Source organism: Leptidea sinapis, chromosome 4, assembly GCF_905404315.1.
Source record: "Leptidea sinapis chromosome 4, ilLepSina1.1, whole genome shotgun sequence".
Lineage (NCBI taxonomy): Eukaryota > Metazoa > Arthropoda > Insecta > Lepidoptera > Pieridae > Leptidea > Leptidea sinapis.
In genome coordinates, this window is record NC_066268.1 from 9,236,486 (window position 1) to 9,252,276 (window position 15,791).

The 15,791-nt window shown below is 34.5% G+C and overlaps 1 protein-coding gene across 1 annotated transcript; it reads right to left on the reverse strand.

Annotated features, from left to right (window-relative positions):
- Nucleotides 1-1,118: 1,118 nt before the first annotated feature.
- Nucleotides 1,119-9,840, reverse strand: LOC126979732 (myrosinase 1-like). The gene is made up of 6 exons (XM_050829232.1): nt 9,699-9,840; nt 8,676-8,791; nt 4,911-5,581; nt 3,903-4,208; nt 2,047-2,288; nt 1,119-1,306 (listed from the first exon to the last, which is right to left on the reverse strand). Exons 1-6 carry the CDS (start codon nt 9,746-9,748, stop codon nt 1,147-1,149), a joined length of 1,545 nt encoding a protein of 514 aa, XP_050685189.1. The 5' UTR covers nt 9,749-9,840; the 3' UTR covers nt 1,119-1,146.
- Between the last annotated feature and the right edge of the window lie 5,951 nt (nt 9,841-15,791).

Consider the following 15,791-nt stretch of genomic DNA (forward strand, 5'->3'; position numbering starts at 1 on the left):
TATATAATCTATAATAATACTTTCCTGTTCATTATAATTTAAGTCGAAATATAAATAAATATTTCTAGGAATGTAATTAGTATAGAGGTAGTAAGTTATTCTTAAAATATATAGATACATATATATTTTTAATATATATAACAGCGCCGTTTTCTGCCGTCGAGCAGAAAAATGCAAGCATTTATTGTGTTTCGGTTTGAAAGGCGCCGTAGCGAGTGAAATTACTGGGCTAATGAGACTTAACATCTTATGTTTCAAAGTGACGAGTGCAATTGCGATGATGTTAAAAATTTTGGCTTCTATCTAGAATCCTGAACGATACTGCATTCCAATGTGCAACGTGTCACCCACCAATATGTGAACAACACATTGCGTCTTACACGTCTCCTCACCTTTTCTAAAAAAAATCTTATTGATCCACACGCTTTTGCCAATCTAAAGTGTCGGAAGCTTTATCTAAATAATTTCACCCCTTTTTGGACAACGTCTGTTTTCTGCGAGCCAAGTCAAGGCGTCTTAGGAGCGCTATTCTCCCTACGGGCTTGCCAACCACTGTTGCTACCCAAGAAGGGTCATTTGGTCTGGTTATTTGTAACTGACCATTACCTTAAGTTTTCAAGCGGCGATTGCCATAAAGTTATGACTTCATCTAAAAATTGTCATATGGTGAATCCCTCTAAGCCATTTTAGAGAGAGAGAGAGAGTTTTGGATTTTATCTGCCTGAAGAATCATCCAGAGTATTATCTATCACTGAACTTGATGGGAGACTAGAATGTTACCTGATGTTAAGTGATAAAAGCCGCCAACACTGATTTGCAACAGCAGAAGAATCAAAGGAGTGTTTTCGGCCTATCCAGGATATTTCTTCCTTTAGGAAGGTGTAACTGTTGTTCTTAAGATACCCGTCTCGAATCATCCTGGAAACACCATGCAACGAAGTTACCTTGTACGTGGCAAAAAGATTCTTGAAAAGCATACTGGAGGAACGTCATACATCCACGTAAATACAGAGAGAGCCTACGTATTTCTGTAGTTGTATACATAATGTTACAAGAGTGCACATTGCATTCGTAGTCCTTTGTTGAATAGTACACACTAAAATGAAAAGTAAAACTCATTTTACACTTTAATAATTTATTGTTACTTCAATGCCCTTCATCAATCCACATAGTTCGGGTGGGTGGTTCGTATTCAGGATCAATAGTGCGGCTTCGAATAATCTCTTTGTAAATGAACGCGGATTTTCTTGGAGTGCGCGTCTTCTCTGAAGATTCGAAATCTACTTCGTACAGGCCAAACCGTTCCCTGAAATTTCAGAAGTTGTTATCAATACGCACGTCAATGGTAATATTTGACAAAGTTCATTCATCATCATCATCAGCCGGAAGACGTCTTCTGCTGGACAAAGGCCTCCACCACAATCAGTCCTGCGGTGCCCTTATCCAATATACTCCGGTGATCCTGACCAGATCGTCGGTCCATCTAACCTACTTCGCCTACCAACACTTTGTCTTTCATGATATCTAATTCATGTGTGTGTACGTGCATTAGTCTATGAAAAAAAACTATAATTGGCATGGAAATAAAATTATTCAGTGCTCATCTTTCGGTTCAGAAAACTTTACTTAATCTTATCATAACATTATTCATGTCATTTTATGGTATTCGCCAATGAACATTATGTCGGTATATATATCGATAGTACAAACATGCGACTGATAAGTATAATAATACTTTTGAAGTGTCTTGAAAATTTTTCAATAATACACAATTTGTACAGGGCAATATTGTAATTAATAATTAACCTCAAAAATAATATTTGAAATGGCGGGAAAAGATTGGAGTTTCTAAAGTATTAAACGTGTTCCAAATAAGAAGCAAAAAAAATTAAATTAAAAGTTTTTAAGTTCTAATATTATTTTTGGCGAGAGTAGTTACTATAATTGGTCAGGAAACAATGACCACTAACTGTAATCACTTGTATGGCGATTGTATATTTTCGTAAGATAATGCTTAAATAATGATGAAAAAATGCGTAAACTTACGTATATCCTTGCATCCACTCAAAGTTATCAAGAAGACTCCACGCCATGTAACCCTTGAGTTTTATTCCCGCCTCCAAACTATCTAGCACATTGTTAAGTGCTGATCTGTAATAAGATATTCTATCATCATCTTCCAAACCGGCACCTGCTTGGGACCAGCCATTTTCTGTGATGTAGAATACCGCATCTTTGTATTTATTTCTGAGGTGGGACAGTGAATTTAACAAACTGTTCGGCGCGAACTGAAATGATAAAATATTTATTACGCATTGGATTAAGTGATCCTCCATTCCTGAAATCTTATGAACTCAATCAAATAGCTCTTCGGAGCAGGTCTCACGATAACTGGTCAGCGACGATGATGTTGATTTGATGTATGAAATAAGAAATCGAAAATCATGAATATCCAGTAACCCAAGGTGATGCCGACGAATTTAAACACTACTTGTTAGTGCACCCTAAATCAGTGTTATGCTCATTAAAGTGTGGAAACAATTGTAACGGAGTAGTCTGGAGCCTTTTTGGAAGTTCAGTGCCACACAGATCATTTAATATTGTTATTTTCTTATTTTTTTTTGTATTTAGGAAAAAGATAATAATGGCTTAACACATAATGATAATGCAGAAATGAATCGTCTCATGGAACATGTTTAAGCAGCAGTTGACGAAGTACTTGCACAGATACCTTCCACTGAGGTCGAAGTGACTGATGCGAATAATGCAGCTTGGGTCGCAGGATAAGCAGGGCAATCTGTACATATTTTTTTACTGGCATGGTCTATACCAACTGATTGAATTGCCCACGGGGCTCTAAGACCCGGATATCCACGATAGCCATCCTAATTGGGTCTTCTACTGACTACGCATCCCGAAAAATATCAAGCCTCCAGTTGCCTTGAAGCTAGGTTTGTTTTCCTTTCAGTGATCGCAGTGCCTGTACCCTTATAATGGCCGATTGCTAACATGCTTAGGATATGGCTATTTACACAATTTTATAGAGAAAATAACCGAAACTCAAGATACTTCAGCAGCAAATCACCAGCACGTAGATATCAAATTACCCGTCTGGAAGTCACAAGTTCTGGGCATCCTCTTCTAAAGCATGTTTTATGCCGTTATTTCCGTCAAATATCTTGCTGTGTAAGAAACATATGGTTGATGCACAGTTTAGATTGATAACTCTTCGGTGGACTCTGTTTTCCTTAGGATGTTTAGAAGTCTCATTTCTCCCGTAACAGAACGTGTGCTCTTGAGTTGAATCCGGCGTTAACATGTTTGTTCCGGCTTTCATACTCAAAAGGCCTAAGCTTGTGTATTTATACCGTGGATCGGATGTCATGAACCGCCAACTCTTAACATATCTAAAGGAACGTCAGCTTATTCATGATTGACAGCACTTTCTATCAGCTGACATTCTTCTGTTGTACTACATATTCGTTACGACTTAGGGCCCTTCAAGATTAGAGTCTACTCCCAACTTACAGGCCAGCAACGTATCTCTTGACCCCTGATGTTGCAGATATTCATGGGCAGCTGGCTCATCAGTTTCCATCACGTTAGCCTTTTGCCAGTTTGCACCCTTAATTAAAAAAAACACATTGACCTTTTAAAACCTGGAAGTACTATTATGATTTAAGAACATAGATATAAAACTAGCTTATATATTGATAATTTCTGCAATAATTGCATTTCCAATAAAATAGTATTTAATTTGAAAATAAAACATTTTAATCATCCAAAAAATAGAAGAATGTTATAAATTTGTATATTCGACATTCGTAGTCGCACAGTTATTACAGTGATAATTCATCACCACGGTTCATTAGTATATATAGACTTTACTATTTTAAATTTACCGTCAACCAATCAGATGCTGATGAAGCCCATTCAGGTAATGTGTACATGCCAACATCGGCATCAGCATATAATGAAGACACAGGAAACCAGTGCTTGTGTTCAGTCGCTGATATTAAGACTGCTGTATAATGATTTACTCCAAAGAAATCTGCAGAACCTCGAACGAGTTCTATTTCTTCTGGACTGAATTCTGGCATTCGAGATCTAGGGTAGCCTTGTTCTTCACTGTTCTTGGCGACTCTCTCGACGAACTCTTTTGGAAAACCTCCTTGTTCGGAAAAAATTGGTTCAGCGTATATTCCCCACTAGAAAAAAGTTAAACTTTTTATTTTATTTTTGGTGTAACATAGTAAGTTAGATTATAATTTATTATTTTAAGGAAAAACCAAAAGAAACATTAAAAAAATATCTAGGAATTCGAGCGTACTATTTACGTTTTTAAATCGACAGTTTTGCCACCATACTTATATTTTCAAGTTTCTTACATTACTCCCAAAATATATTTAAATAATTTACGAAATCTTTATTGGTATTTGGCATGAGTATTCTGTCGGGTCAGCTTGTATTGCAGGTAATGTTAGTTTGCTTGTTAATAACACTTTTACTCTTTTAATAACTTCAAGGGGCATTTCCAGATTTTGAAGAATTCTCGCAGAAGCGCATTATATCTAATTAAAGTAACGAAAACACACTACCAAGAAAACGCAAGTTTTACTTAAACTAATTTGACTATTGTGTTGTTGTTAACTGTCTACTGAAAAACAAATATGTCTACGTCAACATGGTCGACCGCATCTGCAGCAGATTCATGATACTTATAAGTACATTGCCACAATACAAACAATAAAAACACTCAACCAACTGAGTTAAGAAGACATGAAGTTCTGAATGCTTATTGTTCAGTTAATAATGACAACATATTGACAGTTTCTGTTGAATAATATAAGATTAATTTTGTATCTTATAGCATTCATTCTTTATTAGGTCATTTTAAATGTTTTTCTTACCTTTGCCTGTCGTAATATCTCTGCAGCAAATTTATCCTCTTCAGAATCTGTTAACGGGCCATACCAATTGACACTTATTGTAATTCCACAAACACCACCCTGGTCGCTGCGGTAATCTTTATCATAAGCGTGGTAAGCTCTTGCATGAGCAATAACTAATTGTTTAGCACACATGTATGTTCCAACATCTGTAGCATTTAGAATTGGAGCTTTAGCACTGGAGCCATAGCCTTCAAAACATATCTCACAAGGTTCATTAAAAGTTATCCAATGTTTGACTCTATCTCCAAACCTTTGGAACACAATTCTAGCATAATCTTCAAACCATTCTGGGAATAGTGGACTTAGGAACCCTCCAAGATCTTGGATTTTTTGCGGTAAATCCCAATGGTAAAGAGTTACCATGGGAGTAATGTTATACTTCAGCATTTCGTTGATGTAGTTATTATAGAATTCGACCCCAGGTTCATTGATTTGATTGGCTAAGCCGTTAGGTAGTATTCTGGCCCAGGATATTGAGAATCTGTATGCATTTAAGCCAAGTTCTCTCATCATTTCCACGTCTCTTGCATAATTGTTGTACGAGTTGGCTGCTTTGTCGCCATTACTCTTGTCTTTTATTACGTCAGGGTTTGTATGAGTCATGCGATCCCAAATGTTCTCGCCTTTTCCTGCGTTAAAAAAAGTAAAACATTAATCTTATACATAAAATTCTCGTGTCACAATGTTAGTTACCTAACTCCTCCGAAACGGCTTTACTGATTTTTACCAATTTTTATATGCATATTCAGTAGGTCTGAGAATCGGCTACTATCTATATTTCATACCCCTAAGTGATAAGGGTGGTAAGGGTTCACCCTTAACATTTTTTTTTAATTTTTGGACAAAATTTTTTGTTTTTATTTTATTATGATTCAGTTTATTATTATGATTCATTACATACAACTTCAAATTATTGCCGTTCTACAATCGATAAATCGAATTGAAAATAGTTATACTATTATTGTATCGCTATTTTTACATTATTCTGTTCCATTCACAAAAACCGCTATAGGGTTGCAAGGTTGCAATCGAATACAATAATTGTAGGACGATATATTTGGTACGTCTGAGAATCGGTTGCATCTATTTTTATACCTCAAATGTTTGTTATTGATTTTTTTCGGAATTCAAATCGGACCAGTAGTACCAGAGTACTACTGGTCCGATTTGAATGATTCTTTCAGTGTTGGGTAGTCCATTTATCGAGGAAGGCTATACGCTATGTTTTTTTTTCAAAATTAGGGATCCGTAATAAAATTGCTATTTTGTAACACAAGGTGTAAAATCGAAAACCTATTTTTGCGTGCGCTGCAAAACCTATTGACAATAGAACAAAATGATGTACAGGCTATAATATAGGCAATATTTTATTACTTATAAAACTATCGCGTGAATTATACTGTATATGGCAAAACAACGTTTGCCGGGTCAGCTAGTTACTTTATATGGCAATACAACGTTTACTGGGTCAGCTAGTCTCTACATATATTTTTAGAGGGATATTAGCCTTCCTATGGAAAATGTGTCTCTTCTATATCTTAGTAGGTATTCTAATGATCTTAAGGATGGCAGAATGTTTAAATGAATTTCAGCGTGGAACCATTGATAAGAATCAACAGTTAGTTGCTTGGTTTTGCGTAGAAAATGTTAAGAGAATTATTTACAAAAAAAGGACTCAGAAGAGGTTCTCAGTTAGAATTTTTAGTATGTTAGGTACCTTAAAGCTTAAATGAAAATAGTACCGTCGAACTGAACAATTTAAAAAGCCGGGTGATGGGCACTTAACTCTTTAATAGAAATATATATTGTTCTAGCAGTGTTCATTTGTAAGGTGTAAATATGTAAGATGAATGGAAAAAGTTATGAACTCTGACATTCATGTAAATGTTTGAGTAAATAAATACATAGGGTATTTATATAGACTTAAAACCTTGAAACAATTACTAGTTTTTTCTCACTACTTATAAGTAAAATTAGAAATTTTATTGATCAATCCAATATGTTAAGAGTTATCGGTAGAGTCAGAAAAACCGGTTCGGTAAATGGGCCAAAAATCGTAAATGGTAAGTTTTACAAAAATTACAGGAAAAAATAAGCGAAATTTTACTCTCTACAATAATGGTATAGAAAACTTTTGCACTAAAGTGCATAGTTTCCGAGATACCGACCAAAACATTTTTTTTTCAGATATAGGTTAAGCTCTGAAGCCTCGATCTGTTAGGATTTTTTTGATTTTATGCTCAGTAAATGACCCTAAACCTCATAAAATGAAAATCAAATATTGGATCAAAAATGTGCGAGGTTAAATTCTATTTAAATGGCCTACATGGTAACGGAAGAACATAGATAGGTAAAATTTTCAAATTAAAAAAAAAATTTAGTAGTAGTAGCTGCTACAAAAATAGCACCATTGCATGTCATAAACTAAGATAAAAACCTAATTAATATATTGTAGGTCCTGGATATTACGGGGAAGTTTGTTGTAAAACCGGATATACATATACAAATTATAAATTTTGTGGAGACGAGTTTGCTGCAATTGTAGCTTATGTTTATTTCTATTTCTACAATTTATAATAAATATCGCGCGTGCTAACGACAATTTAAATGGCGCTTCTTATTATTCATTAATCTTATTCATTATAATAATATTTCAAGGTGATCTTGAATATTAAAATGAAGTTGATAATAATTAATTTAAATAAGCCTTTTATTGACTACAAAACAATGTTTATAACTGCTTATATTTTTAATAATCAATATTTTACATGAAGTAAATACAATAATTATGAGGAATTAGTGTACAAGAATACTGCCAGCATTTCTGCGTTGGATAGCTAGGTTCTACGGTTCAGCCTATCATACGTAAGTATCCATACCTACTCAGTGGTCCAGCTATCCAATAAAAATGACAGTATATCCAATATATATAATCCAATACTTAAAGAAATATCCGCCAAGTTAGAATAACCGGTTCATTAAATGGGCCATAAATCGTAAACGGTAAATTGTACAAAAATTTACAGAAAAATAAAAGATGCAAAATTTGATTCTATACAATAATGGTGTCAATAATTTTTGCTCTAAAGTGCATTTCGAGATATCGGCCAAAGTCTTTTTTTCAAGATGGCGCTTGAAGCTGTATCTGTCATCTGACCTGATCTGCCATCATTTTATGATGTTATGCTCAGTAAGGGACACTAAGCCATAAAAAAGTATTCGATCATAAAACGTTTGAGGTGAAATTCTGGACTACATGCTACAGAAAGAACTACATAGATATGTAAATCTATATTCGAATTCAAAATGTTTATAATTTGTAAGTAGCTGCTACAAAAATTGCACTTTTACAAGTCATAAATGGACGTAATTACAAAAAACGTTTCAAACTACAATCATATCGAAATTGAGTTAAGAATACAAAACTGGTCACGTGATTCATATTTAACGGACTGACAAAAAATGGCAGCCCTACCTCTGGACTCTTTAAATGACATCATTTCTTACTAGCCCAACCCAAATGTACGGAATACACTTGATAGTTTCTCAGAGCGCCATTTATTTTCGAAGCGGTAGTAGTGTCTAGTATATCAGAAATGACATCATAAAGAATTCTAAAGGAATCAATTTTGAGAAAATAAATGCCCATTATGCCTGTGTGTGGACTAATGTGAAAGAAGTCACGGCTGTAAGCTAGTGTGATCATAAAGCCAATAGTTTTACCATCAGCGTTCCATCCTCCTTCTATCTGGTATGACGCAGTAGCAGCACCAAAGAGAAAGTCATCGGGAAATCTTCTTTCTTGCCTCGGTGAAGCGTAGCATAACGCTAGCAGTAAGCTGTAAATATGAGTAAATCAATAATGTTTCTTTACGTCACGTGATACAAAAGCAACTACACTGGACAATTTTATAATGAAAAAACTGGGAGATTCACTAATAATTCTATATATAAGAGATTTCCTTCTATGTGCTCATCACGATACTCGTATCACTGGAACCATAATGCTTAGAAACTTGAAATTTGGTAGGAACGGTTTGAAATTTGAAACTCAGGGACTTGAAATTTGGGAAGAACAAATTTTTATGAGACTTCACCCGCAAGGGGCGTAACATAGTAAATAAACAACCGAGCTGAGTCTTCTTCATAAATCTAAAGTTATTCCTAAATATACCGTCAAGTCATTGTATTATTTCTTCGTAACTTTTAATATTTGCACTAACTCTATATAGTTTAAAAATTAGGAAATTGTCATCTGTTAGTAATACCATCGTACAAAATTTGTTTACAAAGAAAGGCAGGTCATTTATATAAATAAGAAAAAGTGATGGACCTAATAATGAACCCTGCGGCATCTCATTATAAAATTTTAAATAAGTATACAGCGTGGAGCTACAAAAAGGACATTAAATGAACGCACATAAAAATAAAAAGTACATAATTCACTTAAAAATAAATCAATTTTGAATAATATCATTTCAGAACAACCTATATGTTGATCTAGTAGTCGCATGCTTGCGTTGACACCGACACCTACTTATCCCACGCCAAGCCGTAGACGTTCGGAACTCGTAGGTAAATAGCGCCCACGTAAGTATGATTAAAATTTTGTTTTTTAGATATACAATTTGTTTTTAGAAAATTGCATTTTTAGATTTATTTTTATGATTAAATAGTTCTGTATTAATTTAATGGCGCTTTTGTTGCTCCACGCTGTAGATAGACTATAATAAAACAATAATTTACCTTAGCACTATTATCGTCATTTCACCAACACAATTGCTATGTTGTCGCATAATACTGCTTAACACCAACAGTTTTTAATTATCAAAAAGATGTCGGGCTATTTAATCGCTAAGAGATTTTAAATATGTAGTATTTTTTTGAACTGGAAAATAACATAATTATTCAATTATTTGAATATGCAATAATTCCATTTTGATATGATTTTACATTGTAACCATATTTTTTTTTAAAAAGAAGCCCACTGAGTTTCTTGCGCCCATTCTTGTCAGGTCTGAGGCATAAATTTTCGAATTGATGGTAGTTTTTGATTTTCAATAAGTTATATGATATGCTAGTTTGAATAAAAATATTTGAATTTGAATTCTCTTATTGCATATTCAAATATGAAATTTGTAGGAAGAATTTTTGAAAGGTCAATCACTTTTCAAAAATTCTTCCTAAAATTATGAACATAATACTTATTAATGAAAGTGTAAAAAGAACAATATAGGGATTATAGCGATCGCGGAGAGCAAGAGCGCGGGGCGAGGATCCAACGATTTATTAATAAATTTATGAATTGAAATAAATTTGTCAATAATGTGCCATTTTCGTGGTATCATTTTCAGAATGTTAACTTTTTTATTTATAACCGACTTCAAAACGGAGGAGGTTATCAAATCAAGCCAAATGTAATAGTAAAATACCTACACTCCAAACCCAAGCGAACAGACACGCGTGGCCAGATAACCTTAATAATTACAGTAAGTAAGCTGTTTATAATATTAAGTTTTATTTTGTTCAGGGCTCACCGACTTAAAACCTATCAATAGGTAGCACATATAAATAATAGCATTTTATTAATATTAAAGGTAAAGGTTTATTAAATTAAATTTTAGTTATTTGATACTTTTCAGTTTTTGAAGTCGGTTTTTGAAACGTAGTTTTTTTTCTCATAAATGTCTTCAGTGTAACAATTAAACCAGTTTTTGGTATGTTTAAAATAAAGATGTAAGTATACAATTTAGTTATCAAGTATCGAATTAGATCAGATACTTTGAGATAACTGTTAACAACATCATTAAAATGGAGTTCATTCGATCAATTAATTTAGTTCTATTTGATGACGGAGAAAGACGGAAAGCTAGACGTACCTATATTGTCCATCTTGTGCTTAGACGAGAAAATATTTTGTACCTACCTATATACCTATATCTATTACATAAAATAAAATCGTACAATCCGGTTTGTTATCTGACATTGATCTGATTATGACTACTGTTAAGAATAACGTAAACAATTATACATCTTATATTTATTCAAACAAATCAAATCTTATAACGGTATTTATAATACTCTGATTACATTAAAATAAAACTATCATTACCAGCTGCCAGCGCTTGGGTTTACAGTAGCCTTAATGAGGCGCGAAGATAGTACCTACTTTGTACAATCTCCGCACCCCCACGGGTAAAATGTCTCGACACTAAAGGGCACAAAGATGTAAGACTCACTGAGACCGACATATTTGCGATGCTTGCTGTCTTCGGCAGTCGAAGCAGCAGCCTCAGCACCAAATGACATAACTTGGATATGAGAAGAATGTCGACGCAAGTCATGGCCCACACCAGTGCCCCTCTCCGTGCCCATGGCACTAGGTTAGTTCCATCAAGACGCTTGCCATCATGGCGGGTAATGAATATCATTTGGCTCTAAAACGGCTGGTATGTTAAGAGTGGCAAAGAATTATTGAATCATTCAATTAAAGTCATTTGAAAAATTAGAGAGTACACGAATGTTGCGACCGCTAGATTAGTGTACTCTAGTTATTTCACAGCATCATGATGTACGGTATTTTACTATGGGGTCATGCTGCTGACATTGATATAGTGTTTGCTCTACAAAAGAGAGCTATCCGTACTATATATCAGTTTGGTTATAGGCAGTCATTTATGGAAAAAATTAAAGTAATAAATAGTATGACTATTCATTGTCAGTACATTTATGAAAATTTAATATACGTTCACAAAAATCGTCACGTTTTTGCTCTAAATAGTGATTTTCATTTTTATAACACAAGAAATAAGGGATTGCTTGTCATTAATTCTAGTAGGCTTCATAAGATACATAATAGCTTTAAGGGTAAATGTATGCACATTTATAATAAAGTCCCAGCCACTGTTTAGAAATTATCTATAAATAAATTTAAATTTATTATTAAAAAGTGGCTCTGAACTTATCTTAGCTATAATTATTTTATAGCAATAACAATGACAGTACAATATTGTATATTTTATTTAATAGAGCGCAAAAAAATAATGCTGAGAGAGTTTCTTCCCCCCTTTTTCTCTCTCAGAGCGCCATTTGTTACCGAAACGGTGGTAGTGCTAGGAATGACACCAAAAAGAATTCTAAAGGAATCGATCTTGAGAAAATAAATGCTTCCTATGCCTTTTAATTAATTTAGAATATATAATATTACTAGTGGACCCGACAGACGTTGTCCTGTACACACATGAGCAGTAGAATCATATAATATGGACGGAATTAAGAATCTAAACCAATCTCAAATTCACTGAAACAAACAAAACATCATCAAAATCGGTCCAGCCGCTTAGGAGGTAGTTCAATTGTGAATCTAAACCATCCTCGAATCCACCTGAAGACACACAGAAAGTTTCATCAAAATCAGTCCAGCCATCTAGGAAGAGTTCAGTGACATACACACGCACACAAGAAATATATATATTATTAAGACTAGTGGACTCAACAGACGTTGTTCTGTCGGAAATTTCGGACACACGTCTTAAATTTGAAAAATCGGTCCAGCTGTTAGAAGGAGTCCTCTAAAATACACTATATGGACGGAATTGAGAATCTAAACCAATCTCAAATTCACTGGAACACACAAACAAATCATCAAAATCGGTCCAGCCGTTTAGGAGGTAGTTCAATTGTGAATCAAAATCATTCTCAAATCCACTTGAAGACACACACCAATCTCAAATTCACTGCAACACACAAAAAAAATCATCAAAATCGGTCCAGCCGTTTAGGAGGTTGTTCAATTGTGAATCTAAACCATTCTCGAATCCACCTGAATACACACAGAAAGTTTCATTAGAATCGGTCCAGCCGTCTAGGAGGAGTTCAGTGACATACACACGCACAGAAGAATTATATATATAAAGATGTACTTAGTCTCTCATTATCCGTGCGCGTAATGCGCTTCAAAAGGTATCCAAAAATGTACTTTTTATTTAAAGAATTTTATTGTATCTCTGTCTGTTTGTTTTCAATGTTTTGTAGCGCACATTTCTGTAACGACGGAATGGTTCATGTAGTTTTCACAGGTGCACAGAGTATAGAGCACAGATAATTGTGAACAGAATACATAGGCTTTGTTTCAATGAAATCGAATATCGGAAATAATTATTCTTATTTGAATTATTAAATAAGAATACGGTTTAAATGGTCGTAGTTAATGATCATTTAAGCCGTATGGTACCGACTAGTGAGGCAAAACTACAGTGGAAAAACGGGACACAACATGAAACTAGTAGACTCACCGAGCACATCCACTTTGCATGCATTATGTATAGCACATTATAATATAAGGTTCGATAAAGTATTGGCCTGCGATAAGTCTCACAAGCTTTTGGTAGCCATTAAAATCGAACAGCGACCTTATTTTAACAGAGATAAGGTTTGTGCTCTGCCACCTACTTGGAAACCCGTGTTGTTAAGCGCACCTCTCAATAAAACCCAAAAAGCCGATGATTATATCGTGGACACTGTGGGTACATTTTGCTCAACCGTGAACGCGAATAGAATAAACAGAATACGAATCACCGACGGTGCACCCCGCGCCCCCGCCCTGTCAAGCCGCGCACTGCGGGCGCAAATCCGCTGTATGAGACGGGACGTTATCGCGTACCTCCCCTACACTCACCCTGCTGAACCCATGAACCTCCGACTAGTCGGTACCCGCACCAATGAAACGTTAGTAAAGCCGTTTGTAATAATAAAGTTTATAACGAAATAAATAATTTAACTAATTTGATATGCTTTAAAAGTCTCGTTGCAATTATTGAGAATATATAAATTATATTTAAATAAAAATGTGTAATTTATATTTTATTTCACATATTTTCTCTTTAGGCCCAAAGCTGAATTCCATATAGACCAACACAGAGACGTAGTTATTATACTTAGTATACACACACACAGATAGACACGTTAAAATTATTTTATCGCCCCTACTTTTTGGATCGGGCGCTACAAACTAACTGACTCGCAGAACCATGAGATCTATTACGTGGGTATCAGCCAAGGTTTAGAACCATAAAAAGTTCGGACCGGTTATCGTACTAGGACATAGAGAATTCTTTGTTTTGTTTTCTTCTACGTGTTTCCTTAATAAATACTAAATATTGTTATTAATTCCTTTAACCATATATTTACAGCTTAGAGTAAATTTATTCTTCATCAGGGTTTTCTTGATTGACATTGGGTTTTTCCAAAGCTTTATCCGTGAATTATTTAGCAGAACAGTGTTTCACTTCTATTAATATTTATTTAATAACAATACGGAGTAAGCATGTTATTTATTTATAATATATTCGGTAATATATTTTGGTAAAAATTAAATTATGTATATTAGTTAACAACAATTACTAGTGATGAATTTTAGAACATTTATTTATATCAATTTATATCTAAGACAACAGGCAAACAGCGATTAACATACCAGTCTGCAGTAACTGTCCTTCCATCTTCTAGCACAACTGTCGCGAAATGACCTTTCCGACCAAAGAATGAGGAAATCATCTTTTTTCCTTGACTTCTTCCTTTCTTTACCTTAGTTGGCCGATCCTCGCAACGAAACACCCACTAAGCTGATTGTCTTTTGGTTTCGGGTTCTTAGTAATATATCCAGATTTCATCACCTGTAACGATGTCAAATACAGCTTTTGAGTCACCACCGTTGAACTTATCTAACATAAGCGACACCAGTCCATGCGAAGGTGTTTCTGGTCATCGGTTAAAGTATGGGGAATCCATCTGGTACAAAGCTTCCTGACGCCTAAATGTTCGTGTGATATTTTTTGAACTTGACTCATACCAATGCCTAGGCTTGCCCGTATCTGCTGATAGGTCACTCTCTTATCTTATCGCTGTTTAAGGACGTCCCTCACGCGGATCATGATTGAGATTACTACGTCCACGCTTAAACTCGTTAAATCAATTGTAAATAGTGGCACGAGATGGGGCTTCATTAAGAAATGCTAATCGCAGCCTATCATAGCTTTGTTGTTGAGTAAGCCCACAACGAAAGTCATAATAAATCATTGACCAAAAATTTTCTCGCATTAGGTTCATTTTCACTTGTAACGAGATTCTTAGATTTGCCGCTAATTCACAAAAACAAATGACAAATGAACGCAATATACTACATTAGGTTACCAAAGAGTCCTAAAACTGAAACTCAAAAAAAGTTATCATGAGCAATGTTCCTAACTGGCCAGTTCTAAACATTTTCAGTGTTACCCACGTACATAAATATTATAAAGTACATGTTTGCCACATTTATGACGTGCAAATTTTACAAAATACATTTCTGAATAATTAGTTACAATAATAACAATTTATCAAAAGATTAGTAGCAGTATTATATATTAATATTATTTTAATAAAAAATTACAATTTTTTAATTGAAAATATTCGTCTAATGAATATAAGCAGTTTTTACTAAAGTATATTTTCAATTTAGATGAGAAATTCCTATTTGACGATACCTCTCTTATTATCTTTGGGATGTTATTATAGATGAACAAAAATCAATTTGGTTTCACCAGGGGCTTATCAACAAGTAATACGGGTACTACACTCATTGAGTACCTCTTTGACGCCTGGGAAGAGTCACAGGATGCATTGGGCATTTTTTGTGATTTGTCTGCGTCCACCATGAAAATTTACTCCTAAAACTAAAGCATTATGGAGTAAAAAATAGAGCCCTTAATCTGTTAAATCATATTTAAGCGAAAGATTTCGGATAGTCGATGTAAATGGCAAACGGTCTTCGGGTAAACCAAGGGGTTCCGCAGGGTTCTA